Here is a 13,049-nt window from a genome sequence, read left to right on the forward strand (position 1 = left end):
AGCAGCGCATGGGCTCATCCCTCACAGGGGATGAACCCATACTTTTCTCTGTAACTGTAACTACAAGATATAGCCTGCCTTCAGGACCATACTGTGAACTGAACGTAAGTTAACCTTATCATTACTTTTAAAGGAAGACTGTTGTGTCATTATTGTTTTTAAGAGGGAAACTAAAGGGGATTTACCGGGAACAATCCAATCTGGACAAGCCAGACTGGATTGCTTAACTCAAACGATTCTCACGAATCCATCAACTATAGCTTCCAGCAATGTACAAGGGAATGTGCTCTGCGTAAGGAAGGATAAAATGTAATCAATATTTCCGCCCCTACTATCCACAACATTCCCACACTAGGGTGTTCACGTTAACTCCCCATTAGCGCCCTCGTGACAACTGCAGACCTCACCTCATCTAGAAGCTCCACGGAGGCCTTGAGGATCTGCTTCCACTTCTGAACCTCCACACTGTGAAACCGCTTCTGCAGCTCCAGGATCTCGGCCCATTCAGATGCTGTCTGTGGTAGCTTTCTGCCAGGGAGGAGAGAGAGTGTGTGTGTACTCTTAGCTGCAATCGACAGGGAAATGTCTTCAAAGCACCCCTCATCTCCATGCCTTATGTGCTCCTCCAGAGTGCTAATGCTCCTAACCCACAGACCAGTTCCACAAGGCCTCTGTATTCTTAAATGCAGCCCCTCTCACCTCCTTTCTAACCGAATGTTGCCAACGCATTTAACCTTTTAACAAACCACGGGGCCCAAATCCGTTGTTTCAGATCATAAAGGTAAGAAAAGGTTGTGTTCCTCACACTTCTCTCTTGGTTCCTTACCCACTGGAGAGCGCATAGGCCTGCCATGATTCAAAGGTCCGGGCTGTGTGCTCCAGAGACCAGAGCCTGTAGAACAGCATCATGTTCAAGATAACCAAGACCACAAGGCTGGAGAGAGAAAGAGAGAGAGAAATGGCTTGGAAGGAGAAGGGACCACTCGGGCCAAGCTCTTGCCGAAGCAGCCAACCTGTGCCTGGTTCAAACCACTTCAGCCTCTACATTTAAAAGACAAACAAGTAGAAAATTAAAACGTCAAAGAGAAGCATTATCAGCCAGCTTCTCCCTGACATGCTACTCTTCTACATGAAGGGATCTATCTACTTGTCTATATAACATATATATTCAACTATGGGCTCATCCACTTCCTCTTGTCCCACTGTTCCTGCCCAGGGAAAACAGCTCTTTAGCACTCAATCGAAGCAAAAATTATGTTTGCTCTGATTTAACACTAAAGGGTGGATTTCCCCTGGGAAAGGAGCGGGGCATGATGAAAACCGCTCGGATCCATGCCTAGAAAGTGCGAGTCAAGCAGGGCAAGTGGAAGTGTGGATGAGCCCCTGTGTTTTATTCAAGAGTGGACCACTGAAATCAGCGGACCTAGCCTAGCCATGTCCATTGATTCTGATGGGTCTGTTCTGACAAGGTCTAGCATCAGAAACAGCTCGGTGGGCGGTATCCAACAAAGCAGTTCCGCGAATGCAAGGGCTTCTGGTTGCACAGTGGAACTTCCCATCGCCCTCCCCTCCAGGAGCATGCCCTGAATCTATTCTCAAGTTTCCCCTAATCCTCCAGAGCATATCTGGGGAAGATGCAGGGTGTGCAAGAGAGGAAGTTCTGCTGTGCAAATAGAAATCCTTGAGCTAACGGAACTACTTTGTTAGATACCGTCAGAGGCAGAAAACAAAGTACCTTCCAGGTGCCATCAGCCCAGTCAAGCTTGGTTAATGTTCAGCGGTGATGGGCGTTAGAATATCCTGGGGGGTGGGCACCATGTTGGCATTCAGCCAGGTGACACACATCCCCTCAAAACAGGTTTTTCAATTCAGTCAGAGGTTTTCTAGGCCACAGAAAACACCCCTGTCCTGTGGGTCCCCCTGTCTAGTTATTATTGACTTACAAGGTGTTAGGAGCAAGGGGAATTTCTTGCTCCTTCTATCAGGTCAGGCTATTTGTCCATCTGGCGTAAAATTGTCTGTGGACTGGCAAGGTCTGAGAGAATTTTCACATTGCCTGCTACTTTTTGCTTGCAATAGCACAGGCAGAACCCAAGAACTTCACTGAGCATGTGTTTTGTAAAGCACATGTGCTCTGCCATGGAATTATAGCTCTTCTCCGTGTGTTTTAACTTTCTGGAGCTATCCATGCATGTACCAGGCGCTTCCAGCTGGACCACGGAGCTATGGCCCCTCCCCAGCTCCTTCAGCCTTTTTGCAAACAAGAGGACCCGAGTTCAGGCCCTGCAATATTGCTCAGTTACATTTGGCTCTAAGAAAGAATGCACAACCCTTTGCAGCTTCCCTGCTCAGAGCATTAAAAATACAAGGCATGAGTGCCTATTAGTGTACGCTACGCTGAGTGGATGATGCCAGCATCTGACATCTCTCTTTGGGAAATCAATAGCATGTAGCTCATTAGAGCGCAGTATTTAAAGAAAGTAAATGTAGGGATTCAACACAGATGCTGGTGAGGGTGGTTGAGACAGAGCATGGGTCTGCGCCATTTAGCTTAAGTGGTAGCAAGCATTCTCCCCCTCCCCCCCTTGTTAGGAAAACAGCCCAATGCAATAAGAGACAATAGTCTGTGATGATCCCTCCAGGTTAGTTTTTAAGTGATCAAGTGGAGGCTGCAGCGATAATATCGAAAACGTACAGATCATGTTGCAAATGCGCTATGTGAACTCAGCCTGAGCTGAAGGACAGCAATATACAACAAGACTTGATCCCTGTGTAATCCATGATTTTGCACATTTTTTTTATATTGGTTGCAAAATTCAGCATGCCAGTAGTCTTCTTTCTCTTTTGCTTGCTTTCTTTTGCATTCTCTTTGTTCGATTTTATTTCTTTTGCATTATCTCTCACTTTCCTACTTTCTCTCTTACATTCTCTCTTTCGCATTCTTTTGGACTGTTTTCTTTCTCTTTTGCTTTCTCTTTCACATTTGCTTGCATTACCGCCTTCTCTCTTTCGCATTTTTCTCTTTCGGATTTATTTCTTTTGCATTCTCTCTTTCACATCCTTTTTCTTTTGCAGCCTCTCTTTTCTTTCTCCCTCTTTCACATTCTTCCCCCCCTCACATTTTCTCTTGTTCTCTCTCTCTCTCTCTCTCTCTCTCTCTCTCTCTCTCGGAAAATCCCTGGCTCACAGATTAAGCTTTGATCATGTGAAGGCAGAGATGGGGGGGGCGGGGTGAGGGGTCAGAAGCCACAAGGAAGAGAGAAGAGAGGGGCTAAGCAGGCACCCAGCTGTCGCGGGACACAACTTTGGTGTGTCACGAAGCACTTTGTTCCTTGCCATAACTGCCAGGCACAGGCAAAGATAAGGAAGCAGTATGCAACTTCATATAACTTAGCCAGGGTAAAGAACTCAGGCTATCTGTCTATGGATCATTATTTTCCTTTTGCTTTGCTTTTAATTCAGATAAAAGCCCTGAGTACAAGACAATCAGTAAGGGGGAAAAGGGCAAGCAGGGAGAAAGTGGAGGACAAAAGGAGTGGAGGAAGGAATGCACAGATGAGTGGAGGATGACAAACAGGCTCAGGGACAGGGAGCCAGAGGAGATGGTTGTGGCGGCAGGGAGGAGGGTGGCAAAGAGCATAAGCGGGGAGGTGTGGGGGTGTTATCTGTCAGCATCCAAGGCAAGGGATGGTGTTTGTGAGTCAACAGCAGGGTCAGTGCAGGATGGGGTTCAGGTTGGGGGCAAGGTCCAAAGGGGGCCCGAGGCAGAAGCACAGTAGGGGGAGTGAGACTGGCATACGATACCTCACACAGATCCTGTGCGGAGGCAGAGGTGGAAGAAGGAAAGAAAGAGACGTGTGACGCTTTGCTCGTGCTTTTGGCCCGGAAAAAAACACACACCAAAAAAAGCAGGGGATCCTATCCTGAGTCTCTCCCCACCCCCCACACCAAATGCTCACCATTACTATTAAACAAGCAAGGCCGCTGACCCTGCTCTTGCGTCCTTCTCACGGCAGAACAACACACAGAAATGGGAGGGTGAGGTTTAAGAGACGCAGGAAGCTGACTGCTACTAGGAGAAGATCATGTGTCGATCTCATCCAGTACTGGCTGCTCATAAGAGGCTGCCGCTCTCTGGGGTCTCAGGAACAGTGTCTTTCTGATGCCCCAGGGGCCAGTCTGCATGCAAAGTGTGTGCTCCGCCCCTAAACCAGTGCCCTGCCCCTTACCCAGCACAAAGAGAGAAAGTGGTGAGCAAAAACTTTCGCTTCATGCACTTTGAGGCATCGGGCTGGATGTGCACGATGCACTAAACATGGCAACCGTGGGTTGTGGGCTGGTGCTGACCTTTAAAGCCCTAAACAGCCTCGCCCAGTATACCTCAAGGAGCATCTCCACCCCCACTGTTCAGCCCGGACACAGAGGTCCAGCTCTGAGGGCCTTCTCAGGAGTGGTGCCATCCCATCCGATTCCAAACATAAAAAGCTACACAACTTTCCAAAGGCAACTGAAGGCAGCCCTGTATCAGGAAGTTTTAAATGTTTGATGTTTTACTGTGGCCTTAATAATTTGTTGGGAGCTGCTGGAGCAACCCATTCATATGGGCAGCATGCTGCTACTGCTATTATTATTATTATTATTATTATTATTATTATTATTATTATTATTATTATTACAGTGGAACCTCAGTTTTCAAGCGTCTCAGAAGCCAAACGTTTCAGTTTTCATGACTCCCCCCACCCCCCCCGCCAGCTTCCTAGCTGGTTGACGGTGCTGGGAATCGCAGTGGCGTAGCGTGGGGGGTGCAGGGGGGGCCAGCCGCACCGGGCGCAACATCTGGGGGTTAGGGTTAGGGGGCGCAAATCCACGGGTTAGGGGGTGCAAATTACTTGCCTTGCCCCGGGTGCTGACAACCCACGCTACGCCACTGGGGAATCGTAGCCTTCCAAGGGGTCTCCTAACAGCTCTCAGCACACTCAAACTACAGTTCCCAGGACCTGGCGGGGTCAAGACTATTAAAGTGGTGCTAGGGCACTTTCAGGTATGGTGCGCGGGTTCTTTGCTAGGAGATGAGCCCCACAGTGGGACTCACAGTGGGACTCACCTCTGAGTAAACATGCCTGGGGCCGCGTCAGCTCCTAAGAGGCTCTAGATCCAACCCCAAATCCAACCCCCCCGCCCGCTCCCTGTTTCCCAAGCCAGCAGCTGCCTTACACCAAGCTGATGATGAGAATCACGGTGGAGACGGTCTGGCCTTGGCCTTGTTCCGACAGCTGCTCTGAGAGCCGAGAGGTCAGGCTGCCTGCAGGGAAGGAGAAGGCCCGCAGGTCAAGGGCTGTTGCAAGCATCGTGCCCTGCGGATCCAGGGAGACAGCCCAGTGCGGAAGGGAAGGGGACAGGCTGGACCCCGGTGCGAGGGGGGCCTACCTGAGGGACGGATGGTGCGGGCTGCCCCCTCACCGTCAGGCAACGTGGGGAGTGGGGGCTCGACGTGGGGGGCTCTCCAGCTCAGGGTGCGCTTCCGGCGGCGCAGGCCAGACAGGAGCCCCCGCGGCTCCTTGCCATGGCAGCTCTCTTCCAGCAGGGCCTTCTCTGCCTGCACCAGCGCCAGCTCTGCAACAGAGGGAGCGGGAGGGGAGGCTGAAAGCTCCATAGCAGACTCCCAGGGGAGGCTGGTCCTGCCCTGCCAACCTCTGTCAGCCCTCTGCCAACCCTCCACCTGCCTGCCTTTTTAACTAAAGGGCCTTTTCGGTAGTGGCGCCTGCCCTGCGGAACACCTTCACATCAGATGTCAAGGAGATAAATAGCTATACAACTTTTAGAAGACATCTGAAGGCAGCCCTCTATAGGGACGTTTTAACCGTTTGATGTTTTATGTTTTCATATGTGTTGGAAACCACCCAGAGTGGCTGGGGCAACCCAGTCAGATGGACAGGGTGTAACAACAAAAACAGTAACAATAAGCCCAGGGCCCTGGCTGTCAGGTCTCTTCTCCTTAGTCTCAGTTTTGCCTTTGTAGGATTCAGCAAGGAGGAGGGGGACAAAACTAGCATTAGCTATCTCTGCCGGTCATTGACTCTGGCGCCACCTACTGTTGGGCTCCCTGCCTCCCATCCTACCAGTCCCAATGAGCTCCAGCTACCACTGCTTTCTCCTCCAGAGCATGAATCCCCCCCCCCACCATACCCACAGATAAAGCAACCCAGACCCAGAGCCAATGAAACTACGGGGCGCTATGATCCCCCACACAGGACAAAGCAGCGGGCAATCCCAGCCCCTAAGGCCCCTGGCGGTGCTGCTCTGTGCTCAGATTTCTGGAGTGCAGCTCTGCCCTTTTGCTTCACATACCCAAGTGCTGAAAGTATTCTTCCACACCGCTCCAGGCGTTTTTCTCAATGAGCGTTTTCACCAGGTTCCATGGCTGCTTCCGGTACCGGATCTCAGAGGAGACTCTGCAATAAAGGAAATAAAAGCTTCTGATGAAGCGGCCTGTGAAAGCTCACTCCACAGACTCTATGGAAGTATTCAAGCAGAGGCTAGAGGGCCATCTGCCGGGGATGCTGCTATTATATTCTTTGTTGGACTGAACGGGGGGGGGGGTTAGACTACTCTGAGGTTCCCTCCAACTCTGTGACCGTATGGTTCCATGATAAACGCTCCTATGGCAGGGATGGGAAACCTGTAGCCTTTCAGGTGTTGCCCCGCCAGACTCAGCTGGCATGATCAAAGTACAGTGGTACCTTGATTCTCAAACTTAATCTGTTCCAGACTTTTAAAAACAACCCCTAAAACAGCAATTTAACATTATTTTTACTATCTAACAAGACCATTTCTGGGTTAGGGTTAGGGTTAATTTTAGGACTGGGTTAGTGTTAGGGTAAGGATTAGAATGAGGGTTAGGGTCGGTGTTGTTTTATGTTTTCTTGCGGTTTTGATTCATTTGCAGTTGGCTTGCTTTTTTAATTTGTTGTGTTGCTGCTTTTTCATGAGTTGCAAGTTTGTTGGCTTTGTGGTTTTCTGGATAGTTTCAGTTTTAATTTTGAATGTCAGCTGGGGAGCACAAAGCCTCTGCTTCCCAGCTGAGAGATCCCCCGCCTCGCTCCTGCTTGCACAGGTGCTGCTCACCTGGAGAGGTGCAGGCTCCGTCACACTTTTCCACTGAGGGGTGCGTGGCTGTGTCCACCTCAGTAGAGAAGTTTAAAAGAGCATTGTGTGGCAATGCAAAAACAGCCTGACAGCTGCCTCAGCAGCAGTTTAGGGGCTCTCAGATGCAGCTGCCGGGCTGCCTCTACCTTTGCCATCCCAGCAACTATTCCGCCTGGCTGCCTTCATGTGGTGCAGGGCTTCTGATGCTGAGGTGGGGGCATCCCTTGAGGGGAGTTTAAAGGAGCCCCCAGCTGCGAACCCCTCAATGGCAAGTGTGACAGTGCCTGCACCTCCCCAGCTGAGCAGCCCCGATCCAGCTCCTACTCCCGTGCAAGCAGGAGCACTCAAAACAGAAGTGTGGCACTGAAAAAGGAAGTGTAACACTCAAAACAGAACAGTTCAGATTCCGAAAAAAGTTCGCAAACCCAAACACCTACTGTTCACGGCGTTTGAATTCCAAGTTGCTCATAAACTAAGCTGTTTGAAAACTGAGGTACCACTGTACTGTTTTGGGGGGACAGGGGGTGGGCAGGTGTGGAGGACTCCCTGGTCCTGAATGGGGTAACTGTGCCCCTGAAAGACCAGGTGCGCAGCCTGGGAGTCATTTTGGACTCACAGCTGTCTATGGAGGCACAGGTCAATTCTGTGTCAAGGGCAACTGTTTACCAGCTCCATCATGGACTATCTTGTCAGAGTGGTGCATGCTCTAGTTTTCTCCCACTTGGACTACTGCAGTGCGCTCTACATGGGGCTACCTTTGAAGGTGACCCATAAAATACAACTAATCCAGAATGTGGCAGCTAGACTGGTGACTGGGAGTGGCCGCTGAGACGACATAACACCGGTCCTGAAAGACCTACATTGGCTCCCAGTACGTTTCTGAGCACAATTCAAAGTGTTGGTGCTGACCTTTAAAGCCCTAAATGGCCTCGGCCCAGTGTACCTGAAGGAGCATCTCCACCCCCATCATTCAGCCCGGACACTGAGGTCCAGCTCCAAGGGCCTTCTGGCGGTTCCCTCACTGCAAGGTTACAGGGAACCAAGCGGAAGGCCTTCTCGATTGTGGCACCTGCCCTGTGGAACACCCTCCCATCAAATGTCAAGGAAATAAACAACTATCTGACTTTTTGAAGACATCTGAAGGCAGTCCTGTTTAGGCAAGTTTTTAATGTTTGATGTTGTATATGTTTTTAATATTCTGTTGGGAGCTGCCCAAAGTGGCTGGGGAAACTCAGCCAGATGGGAGGGGTATAAATAATAAATTACTATTCTTATTCTTATTCTTAATGGTCAGGGATGTTGAGAGCTGCAGCCCAACATCACCTGGAGGACCACAGGTTTCCCACCCCTGTTTTAAGGTGCCAAGGGATTCTCGCTGGTTTTGCCTCGAGAGATAAACTGGGTCAACATGCCAAAAGGAGAGGAAACCAGCCCTGAAGCCGCGGGGACAAGGGGGAGGAACCAGTACCTGAGTCGGGCCTTGCTCTTGGCTACAGCAGTAATACAGTATCGATGCGCTGTGTAGAAGTAGTCCTGGTATGGGATCCCCTGTGTGATCACTTCTGAGTCGACCACGCAGCCCCCGCTTTTGGAGCTGGTACGGAACAGAGTCTGGCCGTTGAGAGAGGAAGGGGAGAAGAGAGACCTGTGAGTTCTGCAGTCATGCACACATTTTACAGAAGGGCAGCTGCCTTAACTTGCTTGCAGCAAGCTTGGCAAAGTCTTGTGGCACTTTCAAAGCTTAAAAAAATTATTACAGCATAAGATTCCATGGATTAATGTCTGTCTATCTATCTATCTATCTATCTATCCATCTATCTATCTATCTATCTATCTCAACACCCACAGCATACATTTAAAGCACATTTAACATGCCTAACGTGGTTTCCCCCAAATAATCCTGGGTATTGTAGTTTGTTAAGGATGCTGGGATTTGTAGCTCTGTGAGGGGTAATCTACAGTTCCCAAGATTCTTTGGGGGAAGCAATGTGCTTTAAATAAATGCTGCCAATGTGACTATATGTAGGTTTAGATGCATACATATTGTGGTACAAAGGGGGTAGTAAGCAGTGACAGGACAGGAAATTAAACTGAAGAAATACAGAGAGTGACGATTCAGAACTATACAAGGTAAGCCCGGTGACCCTTTATGACAGCAGCAATAGGTGGTAAAACAATGAACTTGGGAAAGAGAGTTAACCGAAATCTGTATAGTGGTACCTCTGATTACAGACACTTCGGGTTACAGACTCTGCTAACCTGAAAGTAGTACCTCAGGTTAAGAACTTTAACTCAGGATGAGAACAGAAATTGCGTGGTGGCAGCGGGAGGCCCCATTAGCTAAAGTGGTACCTCTGGTTAAGAACAGTTTCAGGTGAAGAACGGACCTCCAGAATGAATTAAGTTCTTAACCAGAGGTACCACTGTAGTGAGAAGGAAGGCCGTTCTCTCTGTTCAGAACCAAATGCACCAAGGAGAACTGATCAATGAACTGTGGGCAGGGCCGGCCAACCCATGAGGCAAGGTGAGGCAACCGCCTTAGGCGGTAGGATCCTAAGAGGCAGCAGATCCAAGGAGTGCATTACCTGCTGCTGCTGCCCCTGCTGCTGTGGCAACAACAGTTGTTGCCTCTACAGCAGCCTTTTGATGAAGAGGAGGCATTGGTGGTGCCCTCCCACCCTTGTTCCAGACGTGGATCTTTATTCCTCCCTTATTCCTGATGTACATCCTCACTCAGCCCTTCTTTCCTGGCCAGGGGGTAGGGACGCCATTTTGTGGTTTGCTTCAGGTGCCAAAATGCCTTGGGCCAGCCCTGACTGTGAGGACAAACACAGGGCGCAAACCGCCCTGCGCGAAAATCACCACAGAAATGACAATATTTATACAACCAGCAGGGGAACATTTCAGTTTATCTGGACGGTCTGCCACTGATCTTGACTTAGCCACACTCAAGTCCACTAATTTGAAAGGGAAGCTGTGGTACAAAACTGCTGAGCTACAATTCATCAAGGAGTCAGACTCTTCATTTTGGTCTGAATAGAGGCAATGGCTTTCTTTCTGATATAGGTGGTAATTAACTCAGATTGCCAAATGGGATTGTTTTATCACCCGTCATCTCTGGTGCAAAGGGTAACCTTGTGTATCTTGAATTTCACTATCTGTACTTTTTGCATTTTACTTCCCTCAGTACAGAAGAATCGCATCTTATGCCTGGGATCAGTTCCAGGGGTAATGTGTACGGTCATCCCCTCCCTTACGTGTGACTGGACTGTGTGCACATGCAGTGTCAGGAAAGAATTAAATAATTCAATTTAAATCCGGAAATGATGGGAGAGAGTTGGAGCCTGAAGAGGACAGCAGTGAAGGCGGAGGAAGCCTTGAAGAGATCGGAGGCACAGCAGGGCTTTGTTTACGCTGCTCAGCCTAACTGCCTAGCAGCTGGGGTGTGAGGTAGCACAACAGCCGCAGCCACTTTTCTGTGCGTCCTCCGGCCTCCTGCCCGCCCCAGAGCTTCAATTCTGGTTGTGGATATTTTTGGATACAGTATTTTTAGTATGAAGAGAGCAGCAGGGAGGGTGTTTAAAGGCTGCTTAGAGGGTGCCCCCAATTTTACATAATTTCACCTATGCGCATGGGGCCCTGGAACGTAACCCCCGCGTTAAGTGGAGGGACACCTGTGTATGTGAAAATGGCTCACAGACAAAGAAAACCTGTGGAGCTGACGTGTGGATAGCCAGTCAGCCTTCTGTAAGGTGGCTGGTGAGGAAGTAATTCGTGCTCGGCACATCCTTTGGCATGCTGGCTCTCCGAAGTGGTGAGGATCCTCTTGTGAGATCTCATAGGAAGTCAGAGCAGCCCCACCACGCCCAAGAGCCACTGCACTGCTCACACGGCACACTGGGGGGGACCTTGCTAGAGAGGAAAGGGGAGAAGCTTAAAAGCTCTTTTTGCATGTCCCTACCAGAGAAGAGGGACGTGGGTGGCGCTGTGGGTTAAACCACAGAGCCTAGGATCAGAAGGTCGGCAGTTCGAATCCCCGTGACGGGGTGAGCTCCCGTTGCTTGGTCCCTGCTCCTGCCAACCTAGCAGTTTGAAAGTGCATCAAAGTGCAAGTAGATAAATAGGTACCGCTCCGGCGGGAAGGCAAACGGCATTTCCGTGAGCTGTTCTGGTTCGCCAGAAGCGCTTAGTCATGCTGGCCACATGACCCGGAAGCTGTACGCCGGCTCCCTCGGCCAATAAAGCGAGATGAGCGCCGCAACCCCAGAGTCGGCCACGACTGGACCTAATGGTCAGGGGTCCCTTTGCCAGAGAAGAATGGCAGATCAAGTTGACAGATTATGCCGAAAATGGCTAAAATGACTGGAAGAATCAGAAATCAGGAACACCAAAATTTTAATAAGGAATGGGGAAAATTTATAACTTATCTTAAAGGCCACTGTAAACAGTTAAAATCGTTAGGAGGATTGGAATATCACTTGGGAGTTTAATGGGGCATATTGGATACAATGGAGAGGTAAAAGATTTGGATTATTATAAAAGATGCAGAAAGAAATGATTAACAATAAGACCCACAAAGGGGAGAAGGAAGTCCAAGAGATTCCTCGGAATCTTGTTTTTATGTTGTATGTTGGATATGTGACTGTAAAATTTTAATCTGAAAAACCAAATAAATAAATAAAAATTTTAAAAAGCTCTTTTTGCACCAGGTAACTCCAAGTGGACCTGGCACGAAAAGAATTTTTGAGCTCTCAGCCTTCCTTCCTTCCAAGGCAAGGCCCACTTGGCGTGCTCTTTGGCTTTTACAAGATGGTGCAGGAAATTCCCAGAAGCCAAGCAAGCCTTGCCTGGGACTTCAGACATTTCCCCTCAACCAGACTGCCTTCAGCCACATATGGTTGAAATCACGCAAGTCAAATGCACGTAATGTGTAGGTTCACTGTACGGTGGTACCTCGGGTTAAGTACCGTATTTTTTGCTCTATAAGACGCACCAGACCACAAGACGCACCTAGTTTTTGGAGGAGGAAAACAAGAAAAAAAATATTCTGAATCACAGAAGCCAGAACAGCAAGAGGGATCGCACCAGACCACTAGACGCACCTAGTTTTTGGAGGAGGAAAACAAGAAAAAAAATATTCTGAATCACAGAAGCCAGAACAGCAAGAGGGATCGCTGCACAGTGAAAGCAGCAATCCCTCTTGCTGTTCTGGCTTCTGGGATAGCTGCGCAGCCTGCATTCGCTCCATAAGACGCACACACATTTCCCCTTACTTTTTAGGAGGGAAAAAGTGAGTCTTATAGAGCAAAAAATACGGTACTTAATTCGTTCTGGAGGTCCGTTCTTAACCTGAAACTGTTCTTAACCTGAAGCACCACTTTAGTTAATGGGGCCTCCTGCTGCCGCTGCACGATTTCTGTTCTCATCCTGAAGCAAAGTTCTTAACCCGAGGAGTCTGTAACCTGAAGCGTATGTAACCTGAAGTGCATGTAACCTGAAGCGTCTGTAACCCGAGGTACCACTGTACTTACTATTCGTCCGTCCCCCCGCGCACTCTTTGTTTAGACAACGGTTCTGAGGAAGCAATTACTGAAAGGCTTTTTGAAATCCAGTCAGCTCGCTATAAAAAGGGAACGCTCCCCTCCCCCACCGTCTTTTAAAAAAAGAAGAAGATGCTTTTGCACATCCACACCTGAGTCTCCACTACAGCTGCAGCCTTGGGGCCCAACGGGTTGGTGATGGGGATTGTGTAGGAGATGACGCGGCTTTGGTGGCACTTGTTGTCGCCAGTCCACGAAGTCAGCGCCACGTCTGCGGGAGAAAAGGAGGAGGAATTCCTTCATTATTGTGCTTTTGAAAAAACGGAGTAGGGGAAACAGTATGTGAAAGTTTTAAGATCAATA

At 49.2% G+C, this 13,049-nt stretch overlaps 1 protein-coding gene across 7 annotated transcripts in view; it reads right to left on the minus strand.

Moving 5' to 3' along the window:
• The window catches only part of GRAMD1A (GRAM domain containing 1A), a 54,938-nt gene that overhangs the window by 2,630 nt on the left and 39,259 nt on the right, over nt 1-13,049 (minus strand). For all 7 annotated transcript variants that reach the window (XM_083751055.1, XM_083751054.1, XM_083751056.1 and 4 more), the window contains 7 exons: nt 12,839-12,957; nt 8,615-8,757; nt 6,349-6,452; nt 5,428-5,613; nt 5,215-5,302; nt 827-934; nt 408-528 (listed from right to left, as the gene is read on the minus strand). In XM_083751055.1, the coding sequence (XP_083607181.1) occupies nt 408-528; nt 827-934; nt 5,215-5,302; nt 5,428-5,613; nt 6,349-6,452; nt 8,615-8,757; nt 12,839-12,957 (869 nt within the window). The remainder of the gene's footprint in view (nt 1-407; nt 529-826; nt 935-5,214; nt 5,303-5,427; nt 5,614-6,348; nt 6,453-8,614; nt 8,758-12,838; nt 12,958-13,049) is intronic.

The sequence above is a fragment of the Podarcis gaigeae genome (assembly GCF_964106915.1).
Source record: "Podarcis gaigeae genome assembly, chromosome: 8".
NCBI lineage: Eukaryota > Metazoa > Chordata > Lepidosauria > Squamata > Lacertidae > Podarcis > Podarcis gaigeae.